General features: G+C 54.6%; 1 protein-coding gene across 1 annotated transcript in view; it reads left to right on the forward strand.

Moving 5' to 3' along the window:
- LOC124024980 (structural maintenance of chromosomes protein 2-like) overlaps positions 1–12,500 on the forward strand; it is a 73,326-nt gene that overhangs the window by 40,416 nt on the left and 20,410 nt on the right. The window contains exons 16-20 of the mRNA XM_046338691.1: positions 1,681–1,816; positions 5,642–5,766; positions 8,522–8,586; positions 10,824–10,952; positions 11,356–11,499. Coding sequence (XP_046194647.1) covers positions 1,681–1,816; positions 5,642–5,766; positions 8,522–8,586; positions 10,824–10,952; positions 11,356–11,499 — 599 coding nt within the window. The remainder of the gene's footprint in view (positions 1–1,680; positions 1,817–5,641; positions 5,767–8,521; positions 8,587–10,823; positions 10,953–11,355; positions 11,500–12,500) is intronic.

Below are 12,500 nucleotides of genomic sequence, written 5' to 3' on the forward strand. Positions count from 1 at the left end.
GTGTCTCTCTCCCTGTAGGAGCCAGTCTGTGTTGTCCAGTCTTACTGTGTGTCTCTCTCCCTCTAGGAGTCAGTCTGTGTTGTCCAGTCTTACTGTGTGTCTCTCTCCCTCTAGGAGTCAGTCTGTGTTGTCCAGTCTTACTGTGTGTCTCTCTCCCTCTAGGAGTCAGTCTGTGTTGTCCAGTCTTACTGTGTGTCTCTCTCCCTGTAGGAGTCAGTCTGTGTTGTCCAGTCTTACTGTGTGTCTCTCTCCCTGTAGGAGTCAGTCTGTGTTGTCCAGTCTTACTGTGTCTCTCTCCCTGTAGGAGTCAGTCTGTGTTGTCCAGTCTTACTGTGTGTCTCTCTCCCTCTAGGAGTCAGTCTGTGTTGTCCAGTCTTACTGTGTGTCTCTCTCCCTGTAGGAGTCAGTCTGTGTTGTCCAGTCTTACTGTGTGTCTCTCTCCCTGTAGGAGTCAGTCTGTGTTGTCCAGTCTTACTGTGTGTCTCTCTCCCTCTAGGAGCCAGTCTGTGCTGTCCAGTCTTACTGTGTGTCTCTCTCCCTCTAGGAGTCAGTCTGTGTTGTCCAGTCTTACTGTGTGTCTCTCTCCCTCTAGGAGTCAGTCTGTGTTGTCCAGTCTTACTGTGTGTCTCTCTCCCTGTAGGAGTCAGTCTGTGTTGTCCAGTCTTACTGTGTGTCTCTCTCCCTCTAGGAGTCAGTCTGTGTTGTCCAGTCTTACTGTGTGTCTCTCTCCCTCTAGGAGCCAGTCTGTGTTGTCCAGTCTTACTGTGTGTCTCTCTCCCTCTAGGAGCCAGTCTGTGTTGTCCAGTCTTACTGTGTGTCTCTCTCCCTCTAGGAGTCAGTCTGTGTTGTCCAGTCTTACTGTGTGTCTCTCTCCCTGTAGGAGCCAGTCTGTGTTGTCCAGTCTTACTGTGTGTCTCTCTCCCTCTAGGAGTCAGTCTGTGTTGTCCAGTCTTACTGTGTGTCTCTCTCCCTGTAGGAGTCAGTCTGTGTTGTCCAGTCTTACTGTGTGTCTCTCTCCCTCTAGGAGTCAGTCTGTGTTGTCCAGTCTTACTGTGTGTCTCCCTGTAGGAGCCAGTCTGTGTTGTCCAGTCTTACTGTGTGTCTCTCTCCCTCTAGGAGTCAGTCTGTGTTGTCCAGTCTTACTGTGTGTCTCTCTCCCTGTAGGAGCCAGTCTGTGTTGTCCAGTCTTACTGTGTGTCTCTCTCCCTCTAGGAGTCAGTCTGTGTTGTCCAGTCTTACTGTGTCTCTCTCCCTCTAGGAGTCAGTCTGTGTTGTCCAGTCTTACTGTGTGTCTCTCTCCCTCTAGGAGTCAGTCTGTGTTGTCCAGTCTTACTGTGTGTCTCTCTCCCTCTAGGAGCCAGTCTGTGTTGTCCAGTCTTACTGTGTGTCTCTCTCCCTCTAGGAGTCAGTCTGTGTTGTCCAGTCTTACTGTGTGTCTCTCTCCCTCTAGGAGTCAGTCTGTGTTGTCCAGTCTTACTGTGTGTCTCTCTCCCTGTAGGAGCCAGTCTGTGTTGTCCAGTCTTACTGTGTGTCTCTCTCCCTCTAGGAGTCAGTCTGTGTTGTCCAGTCTTACTGTGTGTCTCTCTCCCTGTAGGAGCCAGTCTGTGTTGTCCAGTCTTACTGTGTGTCTCTCTCCTTCCCTCCTCGGTAATGTGGTGTTTATTCTCCGTCTCCTTGTAGGAGCCCGTTCCCAGTCGGCCTCCGTGTTGTCCAGTCTCCAGGAGCTGAGAGAGGTTCAGGACAGTCTGTCAGCCACAGAGACGGAGCTACAGGACCTGGACAAACAACTGTCTGGTCTCAAGGGGACGGCTGAGAGGTGGCTGCCCTGAAACATTTACGATGTAGCTTTAGGAATTCAGCTAATTCAATATTTCTGAAACATTTCTCTATATTTTCCTATATATTACCTCCCTCCTCTACCCTCTCCCTCCTCTACCCTCTCCCTCCTCTACCCTCTCCCTCCTCTACCCTCTCTCTCCCCCTCCTCTACCCTCTCTCCCCCTCCTCTACCCTCTCTCTCCCCTCCTCTACCCCTCTCTCCCCCTCCTCTACCCTCTCACCCTCCCCTCCTCTACCCTCTCACCCTCCCCCTCCTCTACCCTCTCACCCTCCCCCTCCTCTACCCCTCTCTCTCTCCCTCCTCTACCCTCTCTCTCTCCCCCCTCCTCTACCCTCTCACCCTCCCCTCCTCTACCCCTCTCACCCTCCCCCTCCTCTACCCTCTCACCCTCCTCCTCTACTCTCACCCTCCCCCTCTACCCTCTCACCCTCCCCCTCTACCCTCTCACCCTCCCCCTCTACCCTCTCTCTCTCCTTCCTCTACCCTCTCTCTCTCCTTCCTCTACCCTCACCATCCCCCTCTACCCTCTCTCTCTCCTTCCTCTACCCTCTCTCTCCCTCCTCTACCCTCTCCCTCTCCCCTCCTCTACCCCCTCACTCTCTCCCCTCCCCTCTACCCTCTCCTCTCTCCCCTCCTCTACCCTCTCTCTCTCCCCCCCCTCTACCCTCTCACTCTCTCCCCCTCCTCTACCCTCTCACTCTCTCCCCTCCTCTACTCTCTCGCTCTCGCGCTCCTCCTCTCGCGCTACTCTCTCGCTCTCTCCCTCTCCTCTCTCTACCCCTCTCTCCTCTCTCTCTCTACCCTCTCTCTCTACCCCTCTCTCTACCCTCTCTCTCTACCCTCTCTCTCTACCCTCTCTCTCTACCCCTCTCTCTACCCTCTCTCTCTCCTTCCTCTACCCTCTCTCTCCCTCCTCTACCCTCTCCCTCTCCCCCTCCTCTACCCCCTCACTCTCTCCCCCTCCTCTACCCTCTCACTCTCTCCCCTCCTCTACCCTCTCACTCTCTCCCCCTCCTCTACCCTCTCACTCTCTCCCCCTCCTCTACCCTCTCACTCTCTCCCTCCTCCTCTCTCTCGCGCTCTCGCTCTCGCTCTCTCGCTCTCTCGCGCTCTCGCTCTCTCGCTCTCTCGCTCTCTCGCTCTCTCGCTCTCTCGCTCTCTCGCCTCTCTCTCTCTACCCTCTCTCTCCTCTCTCTCTCTACCCTCTCTCTCTACCCTCTCTCTCTACCCTCTCTCTCTACCCTCTCTCTCTACCCTCTCTCTCTACCCTCTCTCTCTACCCTCTCTCTCTCCCTCCTCTACCCTCTCTCTCTACCCTCTCTCTCTCCCTCCTCTACCCCTCTCACCCTCACCCTCCCCCTCTCTCTCTCTCCTTCCTCTACCCTCTCACCCTCACCCTCCCCTCTCTCTCTCCTTCCTCTACCCTCTCACCCTCCCCCTCCTCTACCCTCTCACCCTCCCCCTCCTCTACCCTCTCACCCTCACCCTCCCTCTCTCTCTCTCCTTCCTCTACCCTCTCACCCTCCTCCTCTACCCTCTCTCTCTACCCTCTCTCTCTCCCTCCTCTACCCTCTCACCCTCACCCTCCCTCTCTCTCTCTCCTTCCTCTACCCTCTCACCCTCACCCTCTACCCTCTCTCTCTCTCCTTCCTCTACCCTCTCACCCTCCCCCTCCTCTACCCTCTCACCCTCCCCTCCTCTACCCTCTCACCCTCACCCTCCCCCTCTCTCTCTCCTTCCTCTACCCTCTCACCCTCCCCCTCCTCTACCCTCTCACCCTCCCCTCCCCTCTCTCTCTCCTTCCTCTACCCTCTCACCCTCCCCCTCCTCTACCCTCTCACCCTCCCCCTCCTCTACCCTCTCACCCTCCCCCTCCTCTACCCTCTCTCTCTCACTCCTCTACTCTCTCACCCTCCCCCTCCTCTACCCCTCTCTCTCTCACTCCTCTACCCTCTCTCTCTCACTCCTCTACCCTCTCACCCTCACCCTCCCCCTCTCTCTCTCCTTCCTCTACCCTCTCCCCCCTCACCCTCCCCCCTCTCTCTCCTTCCTCTACCCTCTCACCCTCCCCCTCCTCTACCCTCTCACCCTCCCCTCCTCTACCCTCTCACCCTCACCCTCCCCCTCTCTCTCTCCTTCCTCTACCCTCTCACCCTCCCCTCCTCTACCCTCTCACCCTCCCCCTCCCCCCTCTCTCTCTCCTTCCTCTACCCTCTCACCCTCCCCCTCCTCTACCCTCTCACCCTCCCCTCCCCCTCTCTCTCTCCTTCCTCTACCCTCTCACCCTCCCCCTCCTCTACCCTCTCACCCTCCCCCTCCTCTACCCTCTCTCTCTCACTCCCTCTACCCTCTCTCTCTCACTCCTCTACCCTCTCTCTCTCACCCTCCCCTCCTCTACCCTCTCTCTCTCACTCCTCTACCCTCTCTCTCTCACCCTCCCCCTCCTCTACCCTCTCACCCTCCCCTCCTCTACCCTCTCTCTCTCTCACTCCTCTACCCTCTCTCTCTCACTCCTCTACCCCTCTCTCTCACCCTCCCCCTCCTCTACCCTCTCTCTCTCACTCCTCTACCCTCTCTCTCTCACTCCTCTACCCTCTCTCCCTCCTCTACCCTCTCTCCCTCCTCTACCCTCTCTCCTTCCTCTACCCTCTCTTTCTCTCTCCTTCCTCTACCCTCTCTTTCTCTCTCCCTCCTCTACCCTCTCACCCTCTCCCTCCTCTACTCTCTCTCTCTCTCCCTCCTCTACCCTCTCTCTCTCTCCCTCCTCTACCCTCTCTCTCTCTCTCTCTCTACCCTCTCTCTCCCTCCTCTACCCTCTCCCTCCTCTACCCTCTCCCTCCTCTACCCTCTCCCTCCTCTACCCTCTCTCTATCTCTCCCTCCTCTACTCTCTCTCTATCTCTCCTCTACCCCTCTCTCTCTCTCTCTCCCTCTACCCTCTCTCTCTCTCTCTCTCCCTCTACCCTCTCTCTCTCTCTCCCTCTACCCTCTCTCTCTCTCCCTCTACCCTCTCTCTCTCTCCCTCTACCCTCTCTCTCTCTCCCTCTACCCCTCTCTCTCTCCCTCTACCCTCTCTCTCTCTCTCTCCCTCTACCCTCTCTCTCTCTCTCTCTCCCTCTACCCTCTCTCTCTCTCTCTCTCTCTCCCTCTACCCTCTCTCTCTCTCTCTCTCTCTCTCTCTCTCTCTCTCTCTCTCTCTCTCCCTCTACCCTCTCTCTCTCTCTCTCTCTCTCTCTCTCTACCCTCTCTCCCTCTACCCTCTCTCTCTCTACCCTCTCTCTCTCCTCTACCCTCTCTCTCTCTACCCTCTCTCTCTCTCCCTCCTCTACCCTCTCTCTCTCTCTCCCTCCTCTACCCTCTCTCTCTCTCCCTCCTCTACCCTCTCTCTCTCTCCCTCCTCTACCCTCTCTCTCTCTCCCTCCTCTACCCTCTCTCTCTCTCCCTCCTCTACCCTCTCTCTCTCTCTCCCTCTACCCTCTCTCTCTCTCTCTCCCTCTACCCTCTCTCTCTCTCTCTCCCTCTACCCTCTCCCTCTACCCTCTCCCTCTACCCTCTCACTCCTCTACCCTCTCTCTCTCACTCCTCTACCCTCTCTCTCTCTCCTCTACCCTCTCTCTCTCTCTCTCCTCTACCCTCTCTCTCCTCTACTCTCGCTCTCTCTCTCTCCTCTTCTACTCTCTCCTCTTCTACTCTTCTACTCTCTCTCTCCCTCCTCTACCCTCTCTCTCTCTCCCTCCTCTACCCTCTCTCTCTCCCTCCTCTACCCTCTCTCTCTCTCCCTCCTCTACCCTCCGCTCTCTAGGTATCGTTTGTTAAAGCAGCAGTTAGACATGAAGACAGAAGAGTTAGATATTCTCCAGGTTAAACTCCATCAGAGCTCCTTCCATAAACAACAGGAAGAACTGAAGATGTTACTGAAGACCATCGGTGAGCACACACACACACACACACACACACACGTTTTTCAACATAGCAGCTCTAGGACAACAGCTGGTAGGATACAGTGGGGACAGAACAGCTGGTAGGATACGGTGTGGACAGAACAGCTGGTAGGATACAGTGGGGACAGAACAGCTGGTAGGATACAGTGGAGACAGAACAGCTGGTAGGATACGGTGTGGACAGAACAGCTGGTAGGATACAGTGGGGACAGAACAGCTCTAGGACAACAGCTGGTAGGATACAGTGTGGACAGAACAGCTGGTAGGATAGGGTGGGGACAGAACAGCTGGTAGGATACAGTGGGGACAGAACAGCTCTAGGACAACAGCTGGTAGGATACAGTGTGGACAGAACAGCTGGTAGGATAGGGTGGGGACAGAACAGCTGGTAGGATACAGTGTGGACAGAACAGCTGGTAGGATACAGTGTGGACAGAACAGCTGGTAGGATACGGTGTGGACAGAACAGCTGGTAGGATACGGTGTGGACAGAACAGCTGGTAGGATACAGTGTGGACAGAACAGCTGGTAGGATACAGTGTGGACAGAACAGCTGGTAGGATACAGTGTGGACAGAACAGCTGGTAGGATACAGTGTGGACAGAACAGCTGGTAGGATACAGTGGGGACAGAACAGCTGGTAGGATACAGTGGGGACAGAACAGCTGGTAGGATACAGTGGGGACAGAACAGCTGGTAGGATACAGTGGGGACAGAACAGCTGGTAGGATACAGTGGGGACAGAACAGCTGGTAGGATACAGTGTGGACAGAACAGCTGGTAGGATACAGTGTGGACAGAACAGCTGGTAGGATACAGTGGGGACAGAACAGCTGGTAGGATACAGTGTGGACAGAACAGCTGGTAGGATACAGTGGGGACAGAACAGCTCTAGGACAACAGCTGGTAGGATACAGTGGGGACAGAACAGCTGGTAGGATACAGTGTGGACAGAACAGCTGGTAGGATACAGTGTGGACAGAACAGCTCTAGGACAACAGCTGGTAGGATACAGTGTGGACAGAACAGCTCTAGGACAACAGCTGGTAGGATACAGTGTGGACAGAACAGCTGGTAGGATACAGTGGGGACAGAACAGCTGGTAGGATACAGTGGGGACAGAACAGCTGGTAGGATACAGTGGGGACAGAACAGCTGGTAGGATACAGTGGGGACAGAACAGCTGGTAGGATACAGTGGGGACAGAACAGCTGGTAGGATACAGTGGGGACAGAACAGCTGGTAGGATACAGTGGGGACAGAACAGCTGGTAGGATACAGTGTGGACAGAACAGCTCTAGGACAACAGCTGGTAGGATACAGTGGGGACAGAACAGCTGGTAGGATACAGTGGGGACAGAACAGCTCTAGCAGGTAGCCTGGTGGTTAGAGGAGGCAGGTAGCCTGGTGGTTAGAGGAGGCAGGTAGCCTGGTGGTTAGAGGAGGCAGGTAGCCTGGTGGTTAGAGGAGGCAGGTAGCCTGGTGGTTAGAGGAGGCAGGTGGCCTGGTGGTTAGAGGAGGCAGGTGGCCTGGTGGTTAGAGGAGGCAGGTGGCCTGGTGGTTAGAGGAGGCAGGTGGCCTGGTGGTTAGAGGAGGCAGGTGGCCTGGTGGTTAGAGGAGGCAGGTGGCCTGGTGGTTAGAGGAGGCAGGTGGCCTGGTGGTTAGAGGAGGCAGGTGGCCTGGTGGTTAGAGGAGGCAGGTGGCCTGGTGGTTAGAGGAGGCAGGTGGCCTGGTGGTTAGAGGAGGCAGGTGGCCTGGTGGTTAGAGGAGGCAGGTGGCCTGGTGGTTAGAGGAGGCAGGTGGCCTGGTGGTTAGAGGAGGCAGGTGGCCTGGTGGTTAGAGGAGGCAGGTGGCCTGGTGGTTAGAGGAGGCAGGTGGCCTGGTGGTTAGAGGAGGCAGGTGGCCTGGTGGTTAGAGGAGGCAGGTGGCCTGGTGGTTAGAGGAGGCAGGTGGCCTGGTGGTTAGAGGAGGCAGGTGGCCTGGTGGTTAGAGGAGGCAGGTGGCCTGGTGGTTAGAGGAGGCAGGTGGCCTGGTGGTTAGAGGAGGCAGGTGGCCTGGTGGTTAGAGGAGGCAGGTGGCCTGGTGGTTAGAGGAGGCAGGTGGCCTGGTGGTTAGAGGAGGCAGGTGGCCTGGTGGTTAGAGGAGGCAGGTGGCCTGGTGGTTAGAGGAGGCAGGTGGCCTGGTGGTTAGAGGAGGCAGGTGGCCTGGTGGTTAGAGGAGGCAGGTGGCCTGGTGGTTAGAGGAGGCAGGTGGCCTGGTGGTTAGAGGAGGCAGGTGGCCTGGTGGTTAGAGGAGGCAGGTGGCCTGGTGGTTAGAGGAGGCAGGTGGCCTGGTGGTTAGAGGAGGCAGGTGGCCTGGTGGTTAGAGGAGGCAGGTGGCCTGGTGGTTAGAGGAGGCAGGTGGCCTGGTGGTTAGAGGAGGCAGGTGGCCTGGTGGTTAGAGGAGGCAGGTGGCCTGGTGGTTAGAGGAGGCAGGTGGCCTGGTGGTTAGAGGAGGCAGGTGGCCTGGTGGTTAGAGGAGGCAGGTGACCTGGTGGTTAGAGGAGGCAGGTGGCCTGGTGGTTGTTATACTGTATCAATATTTACACCATTAAAGATGTTTCCACCTCCCATTTCTCACATAATTACATTTAACCAACACAGAACAGATCCCACCATGTCAAACAAACACATTTTATCCTTCTGCATTTTAAACTTCCTGTTAATACAGTATGACTCACATTATGTGTGTGTGTGTCTCAGAGGAGTGTGAGGAGACCCTGCGCAGCAGTAAGGAGGTCCAGAAGAAGGCAGATGAGAAGTACAAGGTCAGATTATCCCCATTGGTCATATCTGGACCTATCAGTGGTCTCCTTTCAGGATCACATGACTTATTATCCCAATGGGTCATGTCTGGACCTATCAGGGGTCTCCATTCAGGATCACATGGGTCATGTCTGGACCTATCAGGGGTCTCCATTCAGGATCACATGGGTCATATCTGGACCTATCAGGGGTCTCCATTCAGGATCACATGGGTCATGTCTGGATTACATGCTACCAGAATTTTGCAACCCTACCCTGAGATAATGTATTCCACCCAGCAGACCTTTCTACCCCCCCCCCTCCCCCTTCCAATTTAAAAATAAATATATTACAGAGTTTAAGTGCCTTGCTCAACGGCACATCGGCTTGGGTATTTAAACCAGCGTCCTTTCGATGACTGGCCCCATGTTCTTAACCACTAGGCTACCTGGCGCCCTTATAAAGCCACTTGGTCATCCGTGCACAATTAGTTTTTTCCCATATGAATGGGCCACTGTCCTGGCTAAACCCTCTGTCCTGGCTCTGTTGATGTGGTGGTGCTAAACCCTCTGTCCTGGCTCTGTTGATGTGGTGGTGTTGAACCCTCTGTTGATGTGGTGGTGTTAAACCCTCTGTTGATGTGGTGGTGTTGAACCCTCTGTTGATGTGGTGGTGTTAAACCCTCTGTTGATGTGGTGGTGTTGAACCCTCTGTTGATGTGGTGGTGTTAAACCCTCTGTTGATGTGGTGGTGTTAAACCCTCTGTTGATGTGGTGGTGTTGAACCCTCTGTTGATGTGGTGGTGTTGAACCCTCTGTTGATGTGGTGGTGTTGAACCCTCTGTTGATGTGGTGGTGTTAAACCCTCTGTTGATGTGGTGGTGTTAAACCCTCTGTTGATGTGGTGGTGTTAAACCCTCTGTTGATGTGGTGGTGTTGAACCCTCTGTTGATGTGGTGGTGTTGAACCCTCTGTTGATGTGGTGGTGTTAAACCCTCTGTTGATGTGGTGGTGTTGAACCCTCTGTTGATGTGGTGGTGTTGAACCCTCTGTTGATGTGGTGGTGTTGAACCCTCTGTTGATGTGGTGGTGTTGAACCCTCTGTTGATGTGGTGGTGTTGAACCCTCTGTTGATGTGGTGGTGTTAAACCCTCTGTTGATGTGGTGGTGTTAAACCCTCTGTTGATGTGGTGGTGTTAAACCCTCTGTTGATGTGGTGGTGTTGAACCCTCTGTTGATGTGGTGGTGTTGAACCCTCTGTTGATGTGGTGGTGTTAAACCCTCTGTTGATGTGGTGGTGTTAAACCCTCTGTTGATGTGGTGGTGTTAAACCCTCTGTTGATGTGGTGGTGTTAAACCCTCTGTTGATGTGGTGGTGTTAAACCCTCTGTTGATGTGGTGGTGTTAAATCCTCTGTTGATGTGGTGGTGTTAAACCCTCTGTTGATGTGGTGGTGTTGAACCCTCTGTTGATGTGGTGGTGTTGAACCCTCTGTTGATGTGGTGGTGTTGAACCCTCTGTTGATGTGGTGTTAAACCCTCTGTTGATGTGGTGGTGTTAAACCCTCTGTTGATGTGGTGGTGTTAAACCCTCTGTTGATGTGGTGGTGTTAAACCCTCTGTTGATGTGGTGGTGTTAAATCCTCTGTTGATGTGGTGGTGTTAAACCCTCTGTTGATGTGGTGGTGTTGAACCCTCTGTTGATGTGGTGGTGTTGAACCCTCTGTTGATGTGGTGGTGTTGAACCCTCTGTTGATGTGGTGGTGTTGAACCCTCTGTTGATGTGGTGGTGTTGAACCCTCTGTTGATGTGGTGGTGTTGAACCCTCTGTTGATGTGGTGGTGTTAAACCCTCTGTTGATGTGGTGGTGTTGAACCCTCTGTTGATGTGGTGGTGTTGAACCCTCTGTCCTGGTGTTGATGTGGTGTTGAACCCTCTGTCCTGGTGTTGATGTGGTGGTGTTGAACCCTCTGTTGATGTGGTGGTGTTAAACCCTCTGTTGATGTGGTGGTGTTAAACCCTCTGTTGATGTGGTGGTGTTAAACCCTCTGTTGATGTGGTGGTGTTAAACCCTCTGTTGATGTGGTGGTGTTGAACCCTCTGTTGATGTGGTGGTGTTGAACCCTCTGTTGATGTGGTGGTGTTGAACCCTCTGTTGATGTGGTGGTGTTAAACCCTCTGTCCTGGCTCTGTTGATGTGGTGGTGTTAAACCCTCTGTCCTGGCTCTGTTGATGTGGTGTTAAACCTCTTTGCTCCACCAGGTGTTGGAGGATAAGATGAAGAATGCGGAGGCAGAGAGGGAGAAGGAACTGAAAGCTGCTCAACAGAAAGTCAACTCTGCTAAAACCAAGGCTGACGCCTTCAGCAAGAAACTGAAGGAGAGACAACAGGTGGACACACACACACACACACACACACACACACACACACACACTTTAATTCTGTGCCAAATGTCCCCAAAACCAAAGACACCAGCACGATAACCCGGGTTACATTACCCCAGCCGTGACCCGGGTTATATTACCCCAGCCGTGACCCGGGTTATATTACCCCAGCCGTGACCCGGGTTACATTACCCCAGCCGTGACCCGGGTTACATTACCCCAGCCGTGACCCGGGTTACATTACCCCAGCCGTAACATTATTCAAGACCCTCCACAGTGTACAAACAAGGGGGTTGCACTTTTGACTGTGTGTGTGTGTGTGTGTGTGTGTGTGTGTGTGTGTGTGTGTGTGTGTGTGTGTGTGTGTGTGTGTGTGTGTGTGTGTGTGTGTGTGTGTGTGTGTGTGCAGGAGGCTGAGTCCCTGGTCCTAGAGTTGGAGGAGTTGAAGAGGGAGCAGACTGCCTATGAACACCAGATCCTGGCAGTAGATGAAGCCATGAAGACCCTCCAGGAACAGATAGACAACATGTCCACCACCGTGGCAGAGAACAAGGTTTACATCCTGGTCCAATACTGGCAAATGTCCTCCACCTCATCAGTTAGCCCGGCGTCATCAGTTAGCCCGGGTGTCCACCTCATCAGTTAGCCCGGCGTCATCAGTTAGCCCGGGTGTCCACCTCATCAGTTAGCCCGGCGTAATCAGTTAGCCCGGCGTCATCAGTTAGCCAGGTGTCCACCTCATCAGTTACCCGACCCGAGTGTCCACCTCATCAGTTAGCCTGGCGTCATCAGTTAGCCCGGCGTCATCAGTTAGCCAGGTGTCCACCTCATCAGTTAGCCCGGGCCGAGCGTCCACCTCATCAGCTAGCCCGGGCCGAGCGTCCACATCAGTTAGCACTGTCCGAGCGTCCACATCAGTTAGCACTGTCCGAGCGTCCACATCAGTTAGCACTGTCCGAGCGTCCACCTCAGTTAGCCCGGCCAGTGTCCACCTCATCAGTTAGCCAGGTGTCCACCTCATCAGTTAGCCAGGTGTCCACCTCATCAGTTAGCCCGGCCAGTGTCCACCTCATCAGTTAGCCCGGCCAGTGTCCACCTCATCAGTTAGCCCGGCCAGTGTCCACCTCATCAGTTAGCCAGGTGTCCACCTCATCAGTTAGCCCGGCCAGTGTCCACCTCATCAGTTAGCCCGGCCAGTGTCCACCTCATCAGTTAGCCCGGCCAGTGTCCACCTCATCAGTTAGCCCGGCCAGTGTCCACCTCATCAGTTAGCCCGGCCAGTGTCCACCTCATCAGTTAGCCAGGTGTCCACCTCATCAGTTAGCCCGGCCAGTGTCCACCTCATCAGTTAGCCCGGCCAGTGTCCACCTCATCAGTTAGCCCGGCCTGGATTGTTGACATGAACTAGCTATATTTGTTTATATACTTTTTCACTGACAACACTCTCCTCCCCCTTTCTCTCCCCTCCCCCGCTCTCTCCTTCCTCAACCGCTCTCTCCTTCCTCAACCGCTCTCTCCTTCCTCAACCGCTCTCTCCTTCCTCAACCGCTCTCT

The sequence above is a fragment of the Oncorhynchus gorbuscha genome, unplaced genomic scaffold (assembly GCF_021184085.1).
Source record: "Oncorhynchus gorbuscha isolate QuinsamMale2020 ecotype Even-year unplaced genomic scaffold, OgorEven_v1.0 Un_scaffold_2103, whole genome shotgun sequence".
In the NCBI taxonomy this organism is placed as follows: Eukaryota; Metazoa; Chordata; class Actinopteri; order Salmoniformes; family Salmonidae; genus Oncorhynchus; species Oncorhynchus gorbuscha.